This window comes from Macrobrachium nipponense, chromosome 23 (assembly GCF_015104395.2).
Source record: "Macrobrachium nipponense isolate FS-2020 chromosome 23, ASM1510439v2, whole genome shotgun sequence".
NCBI classification, from domain to species: Eukaryota; Metazoa; Arthropoda; class Malacostraca; order Decapoda; family Palaemonidae; genus Macrobrachium; species Macrobrachium nipponense.
In genome coordinates this window covers 21,088,871-21,103,816 of record NC_061090.1, presented here as the reverse complement: position 1 = coordinate 21,103,816, position 14,946 = coordinate 21,088,871, and the positions used below count along the sequence as shown (strand labels likewise).

At 43.4% G+C, this 14,946-nt stretch overlaps 1 protein-coding gene across 1 annotated transcript in view; it reads left to right on the top strand.

Annotated features, from left to right (window-relative positions):
* Nucleotides 1-14,598, top strand: part of LOC135197250 (DDB1- and CUL4-associated factor 17-like) — a 96,061-nt gene extending 81,463 nt beyond the window's left edge. The window contains exons 9-10 of the mRNA XM_064224350.1: nucleotides 11,954-12,094; nucleotides 14,500-14,598. Coding sequence (XP_064080420.1) covers nucleotides 11,954-12,094; nucleotides 14,500-14,598 — 240 coding nt within the window. The remainder of the gene's footprint in view (nucleotides 1-11,953; nucleotides 12,095-14,499) is intronic.
* Nucleotides 14,599-14,946: the final 348 nt, after the last annotated feature.

Genomic DNA, 14,946 nt, shown 5'->3' with positions numbered 1-14,946 from the left:
TGACATAGCAGGTTGTTCCATGGGGGTAACCCTCTCGGCACGTCTATCAGGAGTTCCAAGAGGTCCGGAAACCATTCTGCCTTTGGCCATAACGGAGCTACCAGAGTTCATTCTGAGGTTCCGGAGACCGCATTATCCTGTTCAGAACCTGACGGATTAGAAAAAATTGAGGAAAGTGCATATACCGTCCATATTGTCCCATGGGTGTTGTAGCGCATCTTCCGCTACTGCCTCTACGTCCGGGACTACCGAACGATACACTCCCACTTTTTGTTGTACCTGGTTGCGAATAGGTCTATGATCGGCCCTTCCACACATGAGCATTCTGTCCACTACTTGTTGGTGCAAGGACCACTCCATTCCCAGAATCTGATCCCTGCGGCTCAACTTGTCGGCCACTATGTTTCTTTTTCCCGGAATAAATCTGGCCCTGATGTCTACTACATTCTCTACAGCCCACTGATGAAGTTGAACTGTCATCACATGTAACTGTCGAGACACTAGACCTCCTTGTTTGTTTATGTAAGCTACTACTGTGGTGTGTCTGACATCAAAACCACTGATTGCCCCTGCACCCTCTCCCTGAATTCCTGTAGTGCTAGGAAAATGCTGCTTTTAAACTCCAGCACTTTTTATATGGAGTTTCTGTCCTCGCCGCTCCATTTTGCTGAAAACCATCAGTTCCTCCATATGCACTCCCCAACCTTCTAGTGACACATTCTGAGAACAGCAGTAGATCCGGGGAGGGTTGCTGAAGGGGAACACCCACTGTCAGATTGCTGTCCTTCACCCAACACAGCAAGTCTTTCCTCACTTCTGCCAACAAGGTAATCTGCTCGTACGGGTGATCTACTATTGGTGACCAGAACTCCTTCATCCTCCATTGTAGAGAACGAAGGTGTAACCTCCCTTGTCGGTGCTAGCTTCTCCAAGGAAGTTAGAACTCCAGAACTACCTGCCCACTGTTTTGCTGGCTGTGTTTGCGTTTTTTCCGAAAGGCATTCACCACTTGTTTGCATTTCTCTACTCTCTGGTCTGTCGGGAATACCTTGGCTTTTATTGTGTCTATAACTATTCCCAGATACACCAGCCGTTGACTTGGATCTAACTGCGACTTCTCCTGATTTATACAACTGCCAGAGCTGTGACAAAACCGTAGGAGGGTCGCCCTGTCCCTGAGTAATTTCTTTCTGGACTTTGCTATCACCAGCCAATCATCTAGATATGTTATTAGCCTGATCCCCCTGAGCATGCGCCCATGTCGACACGAGAGTGAACACTCTTGTAAAAACTTGAGGCGATGTTGTCAGTCCGAAGCACAGAACTTTGAACTCGAAAACTTTCTCTGCAAGACTGAAGCGGAGAAATTTCCTGGAAGACTGATGGACTGGGGGATCTGAAAAGTATGCATCTTTCAAGTCTATTGTCAGCATAAAGTCCTTGATCCTGACTGCTTGTAGAACCGTCTTTGGAGTTTCCATTTTGAATCTGGTTTTTCTTATAAACAGATTCAATGTTGACAGGTCTATTACTGTCCTCCAGTCCCCATTGGCTTTGGGTAGAAGGAAAATCTTGCTGTAAAATCTTTGACGGAATGGATACTTGTTCCACAGTCCTTTTTACATCATCTTCTTCACTTCCTCTTGCAGAATAAAAGCCTTCTGAGGTTCTTGAGCACAAGCAAGGTGAGGTAATGGCTGTTCTGTCAGAGGTGGGGATACTTCAAACGGAATCAAATACCCACCCTGAGAACATCCACCACCCACTGCTCTGCTCCAGTTCCTGCCACACTTTCTAGTGATTTGCCAGGCAACCCCCCACTGGTGTGGCTGAGTGATGAGAGGCGCCTATCCTATCGTCTTGAGCCCCTTCCTCTTCCCCTAATCCCCCTTCCTCTGTTATTTCTATTGTGAAAGGGCCGATGAGGTTAACTTCTTTGGGGAAGAGGGTCTTCTTACTCTATTAGGGATGTTATGCCGCACTGGCTTCTTCCGAGGTATTTTGTTGCTACCTTACCTCCATAGGATTAGCCTGACTGCTAGATTTTTTTCTAACTGCCTGCTGTACCAATCTATCGTTGGTGTCCATCCTTCTTCTATCTATAGCCTCTTCTAGTATGGCCTCTGGCAACAGCAATTGTGACTCTAAGATATTCCCATTCTCATTGCTACAGGATCCAAATCAACAGTGCGGCTTAGTCTAGCCAAAGCTGCATCCCTCCTCCTTAACAGGATATTTCCCCAAACATTGGCACTTAATTTGTCAAGTATGCAATTGCTTTGGCACCTGATTGTAGTAATCTAATGAACATTGATTCATCCACTACCTTCCTCGTCACTTCTGAGGATGCAATCTTCGCAACTGCTGTTGACCAAAGATCCAGCCAAGAAGCAGTCTGAAAGACAGAAGAAGCTGTTGCTTCTAACGTAGCAGCCTTTTGGCAAGTCATCGAAGGGCATTCCATTTTCACTTGATTTAAGGTTAATCCATTTGGGTTAATTTGTCTAGATAGCATAGGAACCGTCGGTGTCATATAATATTTTCTATGTTTCATCATTGGAGGAGGGATAAACCTAAATGATCTTAAGGAATTATCCCTTCCCGCAATCCGTGCGTTTACGTGTTGTAAAACAGACTCCACATGATTTGAACAAGGCAATTCATACGTGCCTTGGTATCCTTTTTCGCACCAAACACCATGTCAGTCCCCCGGAGGAAGCATACTGGCAGGTGATTCCGTTCTCTCCGAAAGGGTTATTGCAATTGACGAATCAAATCAATCACCTCCGCGCATATCGAAGCCAGAAACTCTTGGTTTTCTCCTTCCTCTGGTTCTAGCATAATGTGCTCAGCCATAGGAGATGCTATCTCACTCCTATCCCTGACAAACGGTCCGGTGCTTCGTGGCCGTCTGCCCCTACGGCTGCAGCCTCTTTGATCTCTGATGACCGCCGACGCTCGATCCCGAACAGTCAGCAGGAGAACGAGACCCGCCTCACTCCTTCTCTGCTCGCAGATCTAGAGCGAGAATCTCGCCTTATACCTCCAAGATGAAGTCTCTCTCGAAACCTAGCTCACTTCCTCTCCATGAGGATTAATATCGTCTTCAACGACCGTCAGAGAATTTGTCCTTGATCCTTCATCTAGGCGGACAACACCTTCCACCAACGTATCTGACGAGGTTGCCAACTCGCTATTCTTCGTTCTTTTAATAGGAGCCGTTATCATCTTTTCTCTCTATTTTAAACGGTCTTACAGGTGAAACCGGTATCAGTGCTCTATGCTTTGCTGCACTTTTCACCCCCAACGTCAATTTCGCCAACGACACTGTAGTTTTTTTCTTTGACTCTTTGTAGTCTACTGGCAACTCCGCGTCGGCCGTTATCCCATATCGGCCGTCGACTCACTCGCTTGTTCGGACTCTTGTGAACGGCTTCGTCCGCTAGCTTTGAGCTTACCAGCCACTGACTTCTTGCCTTTCTTGCTGACTGGGATGCGACAGTCCTGGCCCGAAGAAGAAGAAGAATTCACTCTTCTCCTTGGCTTGGCCCGAGGATCAGTCGCAAAATCCTGTATCCTACAACGCTTGACTGGTACTAGCCATGACGTCATCGAACTTAGCGATGCGCCGAGCTAGAGAAGGAGAAACGAGAAGAGAAAATCACGCCTTTCTTTTTTGTCTTTCTTATTAATTTTCTTCTCTAGATCCTGTAATTTCTTCATTACAGTGTGTACTACCGAGTCAGAAAGCGTATTTGAGTCCGGTGGCAGCGAAGTAGACTGAGAAGCAGTAGGCTGTGACGTCATCGCGTCTGCCATGTCAGTGTGTGACGTCGGTTGTGACGTCACCAATCTTGTAGGGAGAGACTGGGCGGCTGCTGCTGGCATCCCTGCATTTGCAGCAAAACTACCCCTAATATTCTGCATCGCCGTAAACGTTGAAGTTGTTGGCGTAGCCATGGCATTATTTCCCATAAAGTGCAAGCCAGGGGGATGAGGAAATATTCGGCGCTGCCGGATTCTGCTGGAACCGTGGCGCCATATGATGCGACAGCAAACCTTCCAAGGTTGGTACGCCTGGTAGGCCTAGCGCCGCCCACGTACCTTCCATCCTGTTCAAGTCGGAGCAGGCACCTGGAACAAAGATGGCGATGCTCCCCCCCGCCCCTCCCTGCTGGGAACAACGGAGCGTAAATATTATGCCTCAAATTACCCAAAACCCCTCCGGGAGTTTTGTTTCTGATAACGAACCACTAGGAGAAACCAAAGGCGTATGGGACAAATCAAAGGCAGGTGGCGAAACATATGGAGCAGTCTGGTGTATTGCCGATACAAAAGAAGCCGGCAACGCTTGGTCATCCAAAGATGGCGTCGACTCCTTTCTTTTGTACTGGCCTTTCTCATAAAACTTCCTCCACTGTTCCACCGACCAACCACGACAAACAGAACAAGGATTAGTAATTGTACACTACATTTTCTCTGCACCTACTACACGCTTGGATGAGGATCCGTCGACACCGAAGTTTAGGATCTTGAACACGGAAAGCCCCTGACTCCAGGGCATTCCTTTGTCTTGTCTTCGAAACGGAAGAAGATCCTGACGGCGATGCAAAAAACTCCATCTCTACCACTTACACTTATTACAGCTCCACCCACCCACACTGAGCACACTCAGAGAAAGAGAATTAATAAGAAAAATGAAAGTAAAATGGATAAAAACGGGCAAACTAAAACCGGCTTTAAACAGATAGACAGAGAACATGTCCTATCTTAAGGGCGGTAGAAAGATAACTGGCGGGTCACACGACGCCGAGGGCATTCTGGGTATACATGCCCCATGACCTGGTATAGATGCCAATAGTCCCTGGGATCGCACAAGTTAATTTTAATTCTACGGTTTCCAGCTTGGCGCTAGTAAATCCTAATACATATTAAGACCTCAGTTTGTTCATGAAACTTACCTGTCAGATATATATATAGCTGTATTCTCCGACGTCCGACAGAATTTCAAACTCCCGGCACACGCAGTGGGCGGCAGGTGGTTAGTACCCATTCCCGCCGCTGGGAGGCGGATATCAGGAATCATTCCCATTTTCTATTCAGATTTTTCTCTGTCGCGGTAGTGAAAACACCTGTTTTCCACTACCTCCGCCTAGGATTTTGAAACTTCATTAGCCGCTTAAGTATCCTACTTATTTTTTTGAATGATTGACTTGGATTTGTGCTAGGCATACGCTATCATAAATTAATTAAAATTTTTTCATTGCATATGATGTCTGAATCTAGGTAGCCTAGTTTCAGATTTTGTTGTCTGCAACGGTAAGGGGAGGCTACCGAAACCTTCGGTAGACACTCGTTTAGTATACATGACGTTTACATGTTTTCTTTGTTGAGAGATCAAATGTAATTAGTGTAATGTTGACTGATTCCGAAAGAGACGTATGATTCGTATGTACGCACAAATTAGAGCGTGATAGAAATCAGGAGGTCTTCCTCCACAGTAACGGAAGTTAGGATAATGAACCTACTAACCTCCAGTAGACTTTATTTTGCCTAACCCTGTGGTATGGCTTACGGGCTTAGACCGAAGTTCTGTGAGAAGTAATGCCCTTTCTATTATTGGTGGATTACATCAAGTAAGCTTGAAAAAGTGCTCGCTCTCCAATCAGTGTTGAGTGTAGTGATGTTGATTTTGCCCCTAGTGTTGTGGAGGGGGCGTCAGATCGGTCCTATAACGCCTCTAGGTCTAAACCTCTGTCGGACTCCCAGGACCAGGGAGGGGCAAGTTGAAAACCGAAGGAGGGTTACGGGAACCCCCCCACCGATCTGGCGTCCCTTCGGCAGGATAAGGCTGCCAAAGATCGTGCACTGAAGTTCACGAATCATGAAAGATTGCTTCTCGTCCTCCTGAGGCGTCCTCCCCGCCAAGGTTGGAGCTCTCGGAAGGACTCGCGCCCTCTAAGAAGCTTTAGAGAAGAGGACGCTTCACGTCCTCTCTCTCGTCAGGAGGGAACGTCAGATCCGCCCCATAACGCCTCTAGGCCTGGACCTCTGTCGGACTCCCAGGATAGGGAGAGGGCATGTCGAAAGCCGAAGGAGGGTTACGGGGAACCCACATCGATCTGGCGTCCCTTCGGCTTGACTTAATATCGATAAGCGTGACAAAGACGCAAAATGTCGCACAGGCGGCTGTCGTCTTGGTCAAGAGATTAAAAAATGTCTTAAGTAGGCAGGACCCTCACAAGGACGCCTTTTCGAGACATTCAAGCTCTATCGAGAGGAAGACTTCGTTTGCACTTCCTCCATCTAGACTGAAAGGGAGAGCTGGGATCTGGTACGAAACAGGAGAAGAAGCAGGATTGAAAGCACCGTCTTCTTCTCAAGGAGATTCGCCAATTTGGTGGACGCTCCAAGGAGGGTCTTATTTGTCATCGGTGCTAAGGTGTCCTCCCTCCTACCCCTCATGGCGTTATGTATACGTTATGTGACGTTCGCTTTGTTTACTACGAAACGGGATATTGTTCAAGCTCATAAGATTGACGTCCGGCAAGCTGATTTGCATAGTTCAAATAGCTCGCCAAGACGCATCTTACTCGTCCCTAGGGTACGCTCTGTCAGCGGACCAGAGATGACACTGGCACAGACTATCCTAGTTTTCGACAGGAGAAGGGCAAAGAATTCCTCATACCAAGAACACACAGGCGTCCTTTTAAATGCGCCCTTCTGCAGTGTCGATGACCGTGACAAAGACGCAAGATGTCGCACAGCCCGGCCCAGTCGTTTTTGTCAAGAGTGGCGAACGTCCTGAAGACTCGTCCTGATGACGATCACCGTACTTATGCTTAGGACGCTCGCGTTTCATGAGCGGCTCTCCCCCTCGCCAGGAAGCCTCTCAAGTTACTCGTGTTGACGCACGTCATTCACTATGACGCTTCCCTTGATGTTCGTCACTCTTCTATTCCGGACGCTCTTCAAGACGCTCAAAGAATGCAATCAGGACGTTCGGCAAGCACCTCGCGACGATGCCTTTCGGAACGCTCGGCGTTCCTTTTTTTGAGCGCGTGTCTGGATATGTTCATTTGCATTACTAAGACGCAAAATGTTGCACAGGCGGCCACCATCTTTGTTAGAAGGTAACGAAAGTCTTTAAGGCCGTCTTGGAGACGATAGCCTTACGTCTTCCTATAGTGCTCTCACACTTCAGGAGCAGTGTGCGGCTCTCCAGGACGCTTTTCGGGTGGCCTTTCAGAAGACGCTCGACGTCATAAACATTGATAAGCTTTTTGGAAGACGCTCGATGTCTTACACATCTGGACGCTCGCCAGGACGCTAGCGAGGACGCTCGCCAGGACGCTAGCGAGGACGCTTTGAAGACGCTCGGCATCCTACACGTCATGACGCTCGTAGAGCACTTGCCAGGACGTTCTTCAGAACGATAGGCGTCCTACGCATCAAGACGTTCGGCAGGATTCCTGCAAGAACGCTCTTCAAGAGAGCGTCGTCGAAGTAGAGAAGGAGTTTGGTCTCGTCAAGATGTCTACTTCTCTTTCTTAAACTCTTTCCTACGAAGGGAGCGTTCAAGAGAAGAATCCATCACTTGATGAATTCCAGGAAAACTGTAAGCAGATTTCGGTGTCATAAAACGCTCGTCTGCTTTCGGATTGCGCTGCCGAAGGGGAACATTAAGGTCATTCCTGTCGTAAGCCCAGTCTCTAATCAGGAATCCTGGCCCCTTCCTCGATTTCTGCGGGAATCGGGAAGGCTATATGCTCGAATTCCTGGATTACTTTCCGTCATGCAATTGGGTTAGTTCTCATTGACAAAGTTCTTAATAAACATTCTTATCGCATAAGCGGATAAGTAACAAAATTTCGAAAGAGCTCTCATTCATTAGTCAGAGCTCATCCGGAGAAAAAGACTTATAGACTACGTCCATGAAGTCTTATGTCAAATATCATAAAAGAAGCTTGAACTTTCCTTTTCGATCTTCGGTTCTCACTTGAGGATTTCCATTTGAATAATATTATTCCTTTTCTTGGCAAAGAGAATGAAGACAGTCGATTTCCATTCTCTCTCTCTTCCTCGTCGAGGAAAGAATGTAGTAGAGAATTAGATGTTCAAGTGACATACTGCAATAACTTAGGTATTTTGATCTTCGCGTCATATTACTAATGTAAAGTTTCAAGTCATATACGCATATCGTGGTTACCTCTACAGATGGCAACCGAAAGGACTGTTATTTTAAGTGTATTTAATCGGTCCTTCCTGCAAACTTCCAGGAGTTTCCGGTGTAAGGACAATGCTTGAAGGTATTGTTACAACAACACCAACTCAGCTTCTGCATGTAGCGAATTATGTTTTCGCTTAAATATGCCTGCTTGAGAATTTTCTTATGATCGATAATAGTAACGAACCTATTCCTTGAGTAAGAGAGTAGCTGGTAACTCAGGCAGAATAGTGCGAAACGAGAGGTTGCTGTCATTGTGGATGACGCAGTATATTTAATCGGCTACTCCCGGCAACTTTCCAGGAGTTTCCGATTTAACATTTGGTTAATTAAGCGTAATGTTACGACAACAAAACAAAATCAGCTTCTGTATTAGCGAATTCTGTTTCGCTAGATATGCCAACTTGAGAGTTTCTGTTCAAATAATGGAAAATCTATTCCTTAGATGAATAGAATAGCTGGCAACTCGGCATAAGACTGCGAGAAGGTGAACATAAGCTGCTGCCTGTAACTGTCACAGTGTCTCACACTGTCACCAACTCAGTGTTAGGTAGCTCGTTGTACTGCTCAGTCGGTTACGTCTCTCTCTCCCGCGGGATTGATTTACGAACCGTATCTCTGCCCTACAATCATGACTTTCGCCTCGGGTTGAGGGATTTCTGGTAATCATGAATAAACGCACTTCCTTTTTACTAAGAAATTTTCAACAGAGATATCTCTTAGACATGTTCGGCGCTGCTTACCGCACTGTACAGAATTCTGTACGAGTCTAACCGCAGCATAGCACTATAATAATGCTCTCCTGCTTATGCAAAGCGCAGCCTTATTAGGGAAGGAAGCATGCTTAGTGAGGGAATGGATGAGTCTGCTGGGGACCATTTCCTCGCTGGAGAAGCTTGTTTCCCCTGAATAGACTGCAATTCAGACCTCTACAGTTTTTCCTACAGGAGAACTGAAATAACATCAAAGATCTAGAGATAATTCTAACGTCTCTCAATGGGTTAAGGATCACCTCAGGTGATAATGAGAGGGAGCCAGGCATCCGGACAGAGGTCCTGGCACATAATCTAAAAGAATTGGAAGCAATTTGGTTGGCTCTCCAGTTCCTCGAAGAGTGAGGTTTTGGTCGAGTGGTCCAAATCATCTCAGATAATTCCGCAAGCTCTCTCATATCCCAAGAAAGAGATATGGTATCGGCATAGGCAACGGAACGTAACGATCCTTAAGAGGTTGCGTTACCACGATTGCAACGTCCGTGCGGATCTTCTCGATCGACGGCAGCAACTACTGACGTTTGACTTTTGAGTAATCCTCGCTTAGAAGTATGTCGAGAGTTGTGGAGACTTTGGGGACGTCCTTCGTAGATTTTGCAATATTGAAGACGAAGAAGCTTCCTCTACGTTGCGCCCTTATTCTCGATCCGAGAGCGGTAGCAATAGACGCCATCCTATAGTATGGAATGGGGATAGTTGGTTAGCCCTTTTCCCCCTATTCAAAAGCTTAGGAAATGTAATAAGATAATCGCTGGCGTCAGAGGGAGTGAGAAAAGACGCTGATCGCCCCATGTTGGCCTTCGAGAGGCTGGATTCACAGAGGTCACGTCCTTCAGAGAGCACTTTCCAAGGACCCTTCCCGAGAGAATCGGTCTACTCTAACAGCCTCACTTCGAGAAAGGTACCTAAAATCTCTCCGATCTGAGTCTGAATGCGTTCAGACTGTCAAGAAGCGAGAGGATCTTCAAGATTAATTGCAAGTCTCATTGCCAAAGCAAAGCAGTGCTGCATATTTTGCAGTGTACCAATCGGAGTGGGCCGTTTCTGGACATAGGGCAGGAAGAATGACTGTTCCTCTACTCTGACCTCTGTGAATGACTTACCGCGCCTTCCCATTCCGTCTGAAGTATGGGATAAGCTAACAGTCCCAACGATTGTAGAATACGGAAATATGTTGTTGACGGCCTCTAGGCTCAGAGATTCGGATCTGTCAAACAACAAAGCCCTTCACGATCTTTGAGGTCTGCGGAAATCTTGATGGAACTTAGACGTAGTCTGAAGTTCTTGATGTCAAAGCATTTCGAAACCTCTCCTTTCTGTAAACTTAATACACGTGACCAGAAAGGCTAATTTTCTAACCACTCTAGCTACGGAAATGAGGGTTAGTGAGGTTTTAGCCATCATCAGAGGTTTTGGCTTTAGATGACATAATTCGGTGTCCTCTAAGCCTTCCGTTCTTGCTAAGAACCCGAAAATACCCGTCTAACCCTTGGCCCAGAGGCCTGGAGATCAAGGGGATGGCACAAATTATTGGGCAAGAGCCACAGAGAGTCCTGTGCCCTGTCGGGGCTCTCAAGTTTATCTTGATAAAACTAAAGAAAGTCAAGGTCATTCGGACAATCTGCGGTGTTCCGTAAAAAGACCAGACTTGCCCATGTCGAAGAACGCCCTGGCGTTATTTTTAAGGAGTCTTTCTAAGAGGCTCATTCGTCATGTTTGAACAAAGATTTGAAACCTTTTAAAGTAAATGCTCACGAGGTGAGGGCGCGGCCTCGGAAGCATTTCAACAGAGCATGACACTCAGTAATATCCTGAGTGCCACGTTTGAGCGAAGCAACTCTGTGTTCGCTTCACACTCCCGACGGGATGTGAAGACGACATATGAGATCTGCGAGTCGCTAGGACCATACATATCCGTAGAAATATTATTGGAGGCAGGAAGCAGCACGAATCCTATCCTATAGAAAAGGGATAGGTGTGCTTTTAACTTTGAAGGGTTGGTCGCTTGAGGCGCTTTCCCTTTCGTTAGCCTAGAAGTTATGGGACTAACTTCGATAGGTTAGGTCAGGTGGTGGTTTTAGCTTCGTTGCCCTCACAGTATGGTCAATATGGTCTAGTCACATTGTGGTCACGCCCCCGTTGACAGATCATCTAGAGCGCACCAACTACACAGGTCACTACCTTGTTGGCAACTCTAGTAAAGCAAAAGCAGACTTCGGTGACAGTAATCAAGAAGTCAGCTATGCTAACAGGTAAGGAATCAAGATGTCAATCATCTGCACTTGAGGTGGTGTTTCCTAAATCCTTCTATTCTGTCCCTTCCCACCTCCAATGGTGGGATTCAGCTATATATATCTGACAGGTAAGTTTCATGAACAAAATGTTATTGTTATGATACAATAAAGTTTGTTCATACTTACCTGGCAGATATATATAATTAAAGTACCCACCCACCTCCCCTCAGGGGACAGTGGTATGAAAAATCTGAATATTGAAAATGGAATGATTCCTGATAATCCGCCTCCCAGCGGCGGGAATGGGTACTAACCACCTGGCCGCCCACTGCGTGTGCCGGGAGTTTTGAAATTCTGTCGGACGTCGGAGAATACAGCTATATATATATCTGCCAGGTAAGTATGAACAAACTTTATTGTATCATAACAATAACATGTTTGTTAGTTATGAAAAATACAATTAGTTACAAATTTGTCATATTTCCTTTTCTTGTAGCATTTCCTTCCAAGTTTCACCCACACACTTTTATTTTTTAGACATGATTAATTGTAGAAAGTTCTGGTGTGTCTCAAAAAACTTATTTGTTTATTTTTAGTGCCTTTTAATAAAAGCTTTTTTAAAAACTTTTTTATTTTTTATTGCTTTATCTTTTCCTCATGTACTGTATAATACGTTTTATTATTGTAGCTTTGCTAATAACCTTTTGGATTTATTGCAGGCCCCAGAAGCTGTGTATTCACGTTCAGGACGAATTGTGAAAAACAAACTCACATTTGATCTTTCTTTGAACCGAACAGTGGCTTTTGATGTTGAAACTGATTTAATGGTAATGGTCATTGTGGAAGCCAGGAGAGACACAGTAATAAATAATATGATTAGTAAATAATATGATTGAAGGAATCGTTTTGTTTTGATTTCTCTTCATTTGACACTTCTTTTCTCCAACAAAAAGATTTGAGTGCTTCAAGTTTCAAGGTTTTAAGTTTTCACAGTTATCATACTAATTCAGTCCAGTTCCCGGCCCTAAATGGCAGGTGTTCTGTTCCTGACCAAATGCTGATAATGAAAATTGCTGATAATTGTGGTAGTAAATGGCATTTACAATGTTGTAAGCGCCAATAAACTGCTTATTGGTGTTGTTAACCCCGTATTGCGCTAACAAACCACTTACCAATGCTGATAAACTGCTTTTGGACGATGAAAATCTGGTTAATGACATTGTTAGCCAATTTCTATCTCCTGTTTTATGCATACAGCTGTACCTCAGACTTGGAACTTAACCTGTTCTAGAAGGCTGGTCAAAATGTGATTTATTCAAAATATGAAGAAAATGAGTATCCCAGTAAGAAATAAAGGAATCAGGATCATTCTTTCCAGCCAACCCAAAAAGCCTTCCTGTTCAAATTTTTTTCTATTGTTAATGTGTTGTGTTCAAAAGTTAAATGAAGAGTGTAAAGTAGTAAAACTGTTTGGTGGAAATGGCACATGAGAAAGTCAAAATTGTTGCAGTAGTAGGTAAAGGTTGATAACAAAATCTGTTCTTATTCACATTGTACAAGGATAATCAAAGGAATCGATAGTGTGTGTGTGTGTGAGTGTGTGTGTGAGAGAGAGAAAGAGAGTAATTGGTGTGTATGATTGTTAATGTGTTTACACTTAGATCTTATTGTAAGAGGAGATTAATTATGCCACAACTTATCAACTTGCTGTTAGCAAATGGTGTTGTGCCCTTTTTGGAAAGTTGAGTGTTCGAGTGTATGTTCGCTTACCTGCTTCTTTCTTCTTAATGATTCGTTCTGCAGTCTGGTTCTATGCTTCTTCTTAATGTTAGTTCTGGATTAGTAGTAATCTTACTAGGCTTAGTCTCTCAGGAGAAATTTGAATGAGACGAACGGCAGAGTTTCTTTCTTTACTGTCGCAAAGAATACAAGTTACAACTACAAAGCTTATCAGTCTATTTTTTAGACCCTGGCAGTGTTCTTGCTTCTTTACTGTACGACGGCTGCTGGTCCTCTCTCTCTTCTTCTGTCGTTCTGAAATTCAGCCACCTTTGGTTCGAATTTCGTCCAACCCTCTAAGGCGGTGTAGGTTCTAGCTCTCCGCCCAACTGGATTCTTGATTCGTGGAGCGGATATTTCCCTTATCTTCCCCATCCCCTTTTGGTGGGGTTAACATGTTAATTCCTCCTCTTCCAGGTGGAGTCAATAATTTAACATGTTAATATCTCCTGGAAGTGGAGCTGCATTCTCGATGGAAGCTGAGTAAGTCTGGTGCGAGGTCACAGGTCAAAGATTTTATGACGGTCTTAAGATTTTATTGTGATGGTGTTATGGTCCAACTTCCTGTGACTAAGGTTTTGTTGATAAATTCTGGCTCACACACCAAAGCTCAACTCTCTCTCTCTCTTCCTCTTTCTCTCTCTCATTATTTTCACCGTACTTTGATTATTCACGTCTGTTTTTATGCCTACTATTGTTTCTTATAAACTATCATTAACATCACTTTCGGTCACCTACCAAAACATTGTCTTCAATGTTTAATATATATATATATATATATAATAATATATATATCTATTATATTATATATATATATATCTATATATATATATATATATATATATAATATCAATATTCTTATTATATATTAATATAGATATCTATATGAAAAATAACTGGGTTTTACTAAAAACATATTATTAAAGAGTACAACTAAATACACATAAAAACTGTTCTTCCCACTCTGGAAGAAAGAATAATTGTAATGAAATTGTAAAAAATAAGTCATAGCAAATGTTAACATATCAATTCATAAGTATATCAAATTAAAAAAAGCATTAAATCATTAGCATAATAAATGAATACTCAGAATACAATATCTGAAAAAATGTTTTAGAAATGATGTGGAATAATTAAGTGTCAATTTTGGATCATTTCTTTTATTTCTGTCAGTATCCCTTATATCTTTTTGATAATCAAATGCCTCACTGTAATGACAAACAAAACAATAGTGACTACTATTACCAGCAGATTTACAAATGAAAGACATTTCTTTCATTTGTAAGTCATCAACATACTTCAAGTTCTCAAGTTCCATTAATTCTAGATGAGACAATTTAAACTCATCTATTGTAAATGTGTAATTCTTATATGGCACATGTTTGTTGAAATGGTATTCAGTGAAAAGGTGTGGTTCATAGTATAATTGAGTTGCTATAATCAACTTACATGATGTTGCGAAAGACTTGATATTCTTAAATTTCAGTTGGGTGGTGACATTAGGAAAAGGGACTGTGGCTATAACGTATCTAATGAAAATACAAAAATGTCTTCATTCACTATAGTGCTTCAAATGACTTATTAAATGACTGTGTACACACATCCTTTTCTTGATTTTGTTTTAAAATCAATATCACATATACATATACTCCTTTTCCTTCAAAATTACACATTCATTGAATTGTTCTTTAGTTAAAAAGGCTAACATTAATCTTGTTCTTCCAATGCAAAATGAAAATGATTACTAAGGGGCCCTTTCTTTTAATGACTTGTCTTGATTTTCAATATACATAGCAAAGGGATAAACAGAAACTAGCACATTTGAAATTTTTATTGAAAGGTAGAACTAAAATTATTCTGTCATGGATTACTTTGGCACTTATCAAATTGTAGTACATGAAAATATCTTCTACCAAAGGTGTGCAATGCTTCT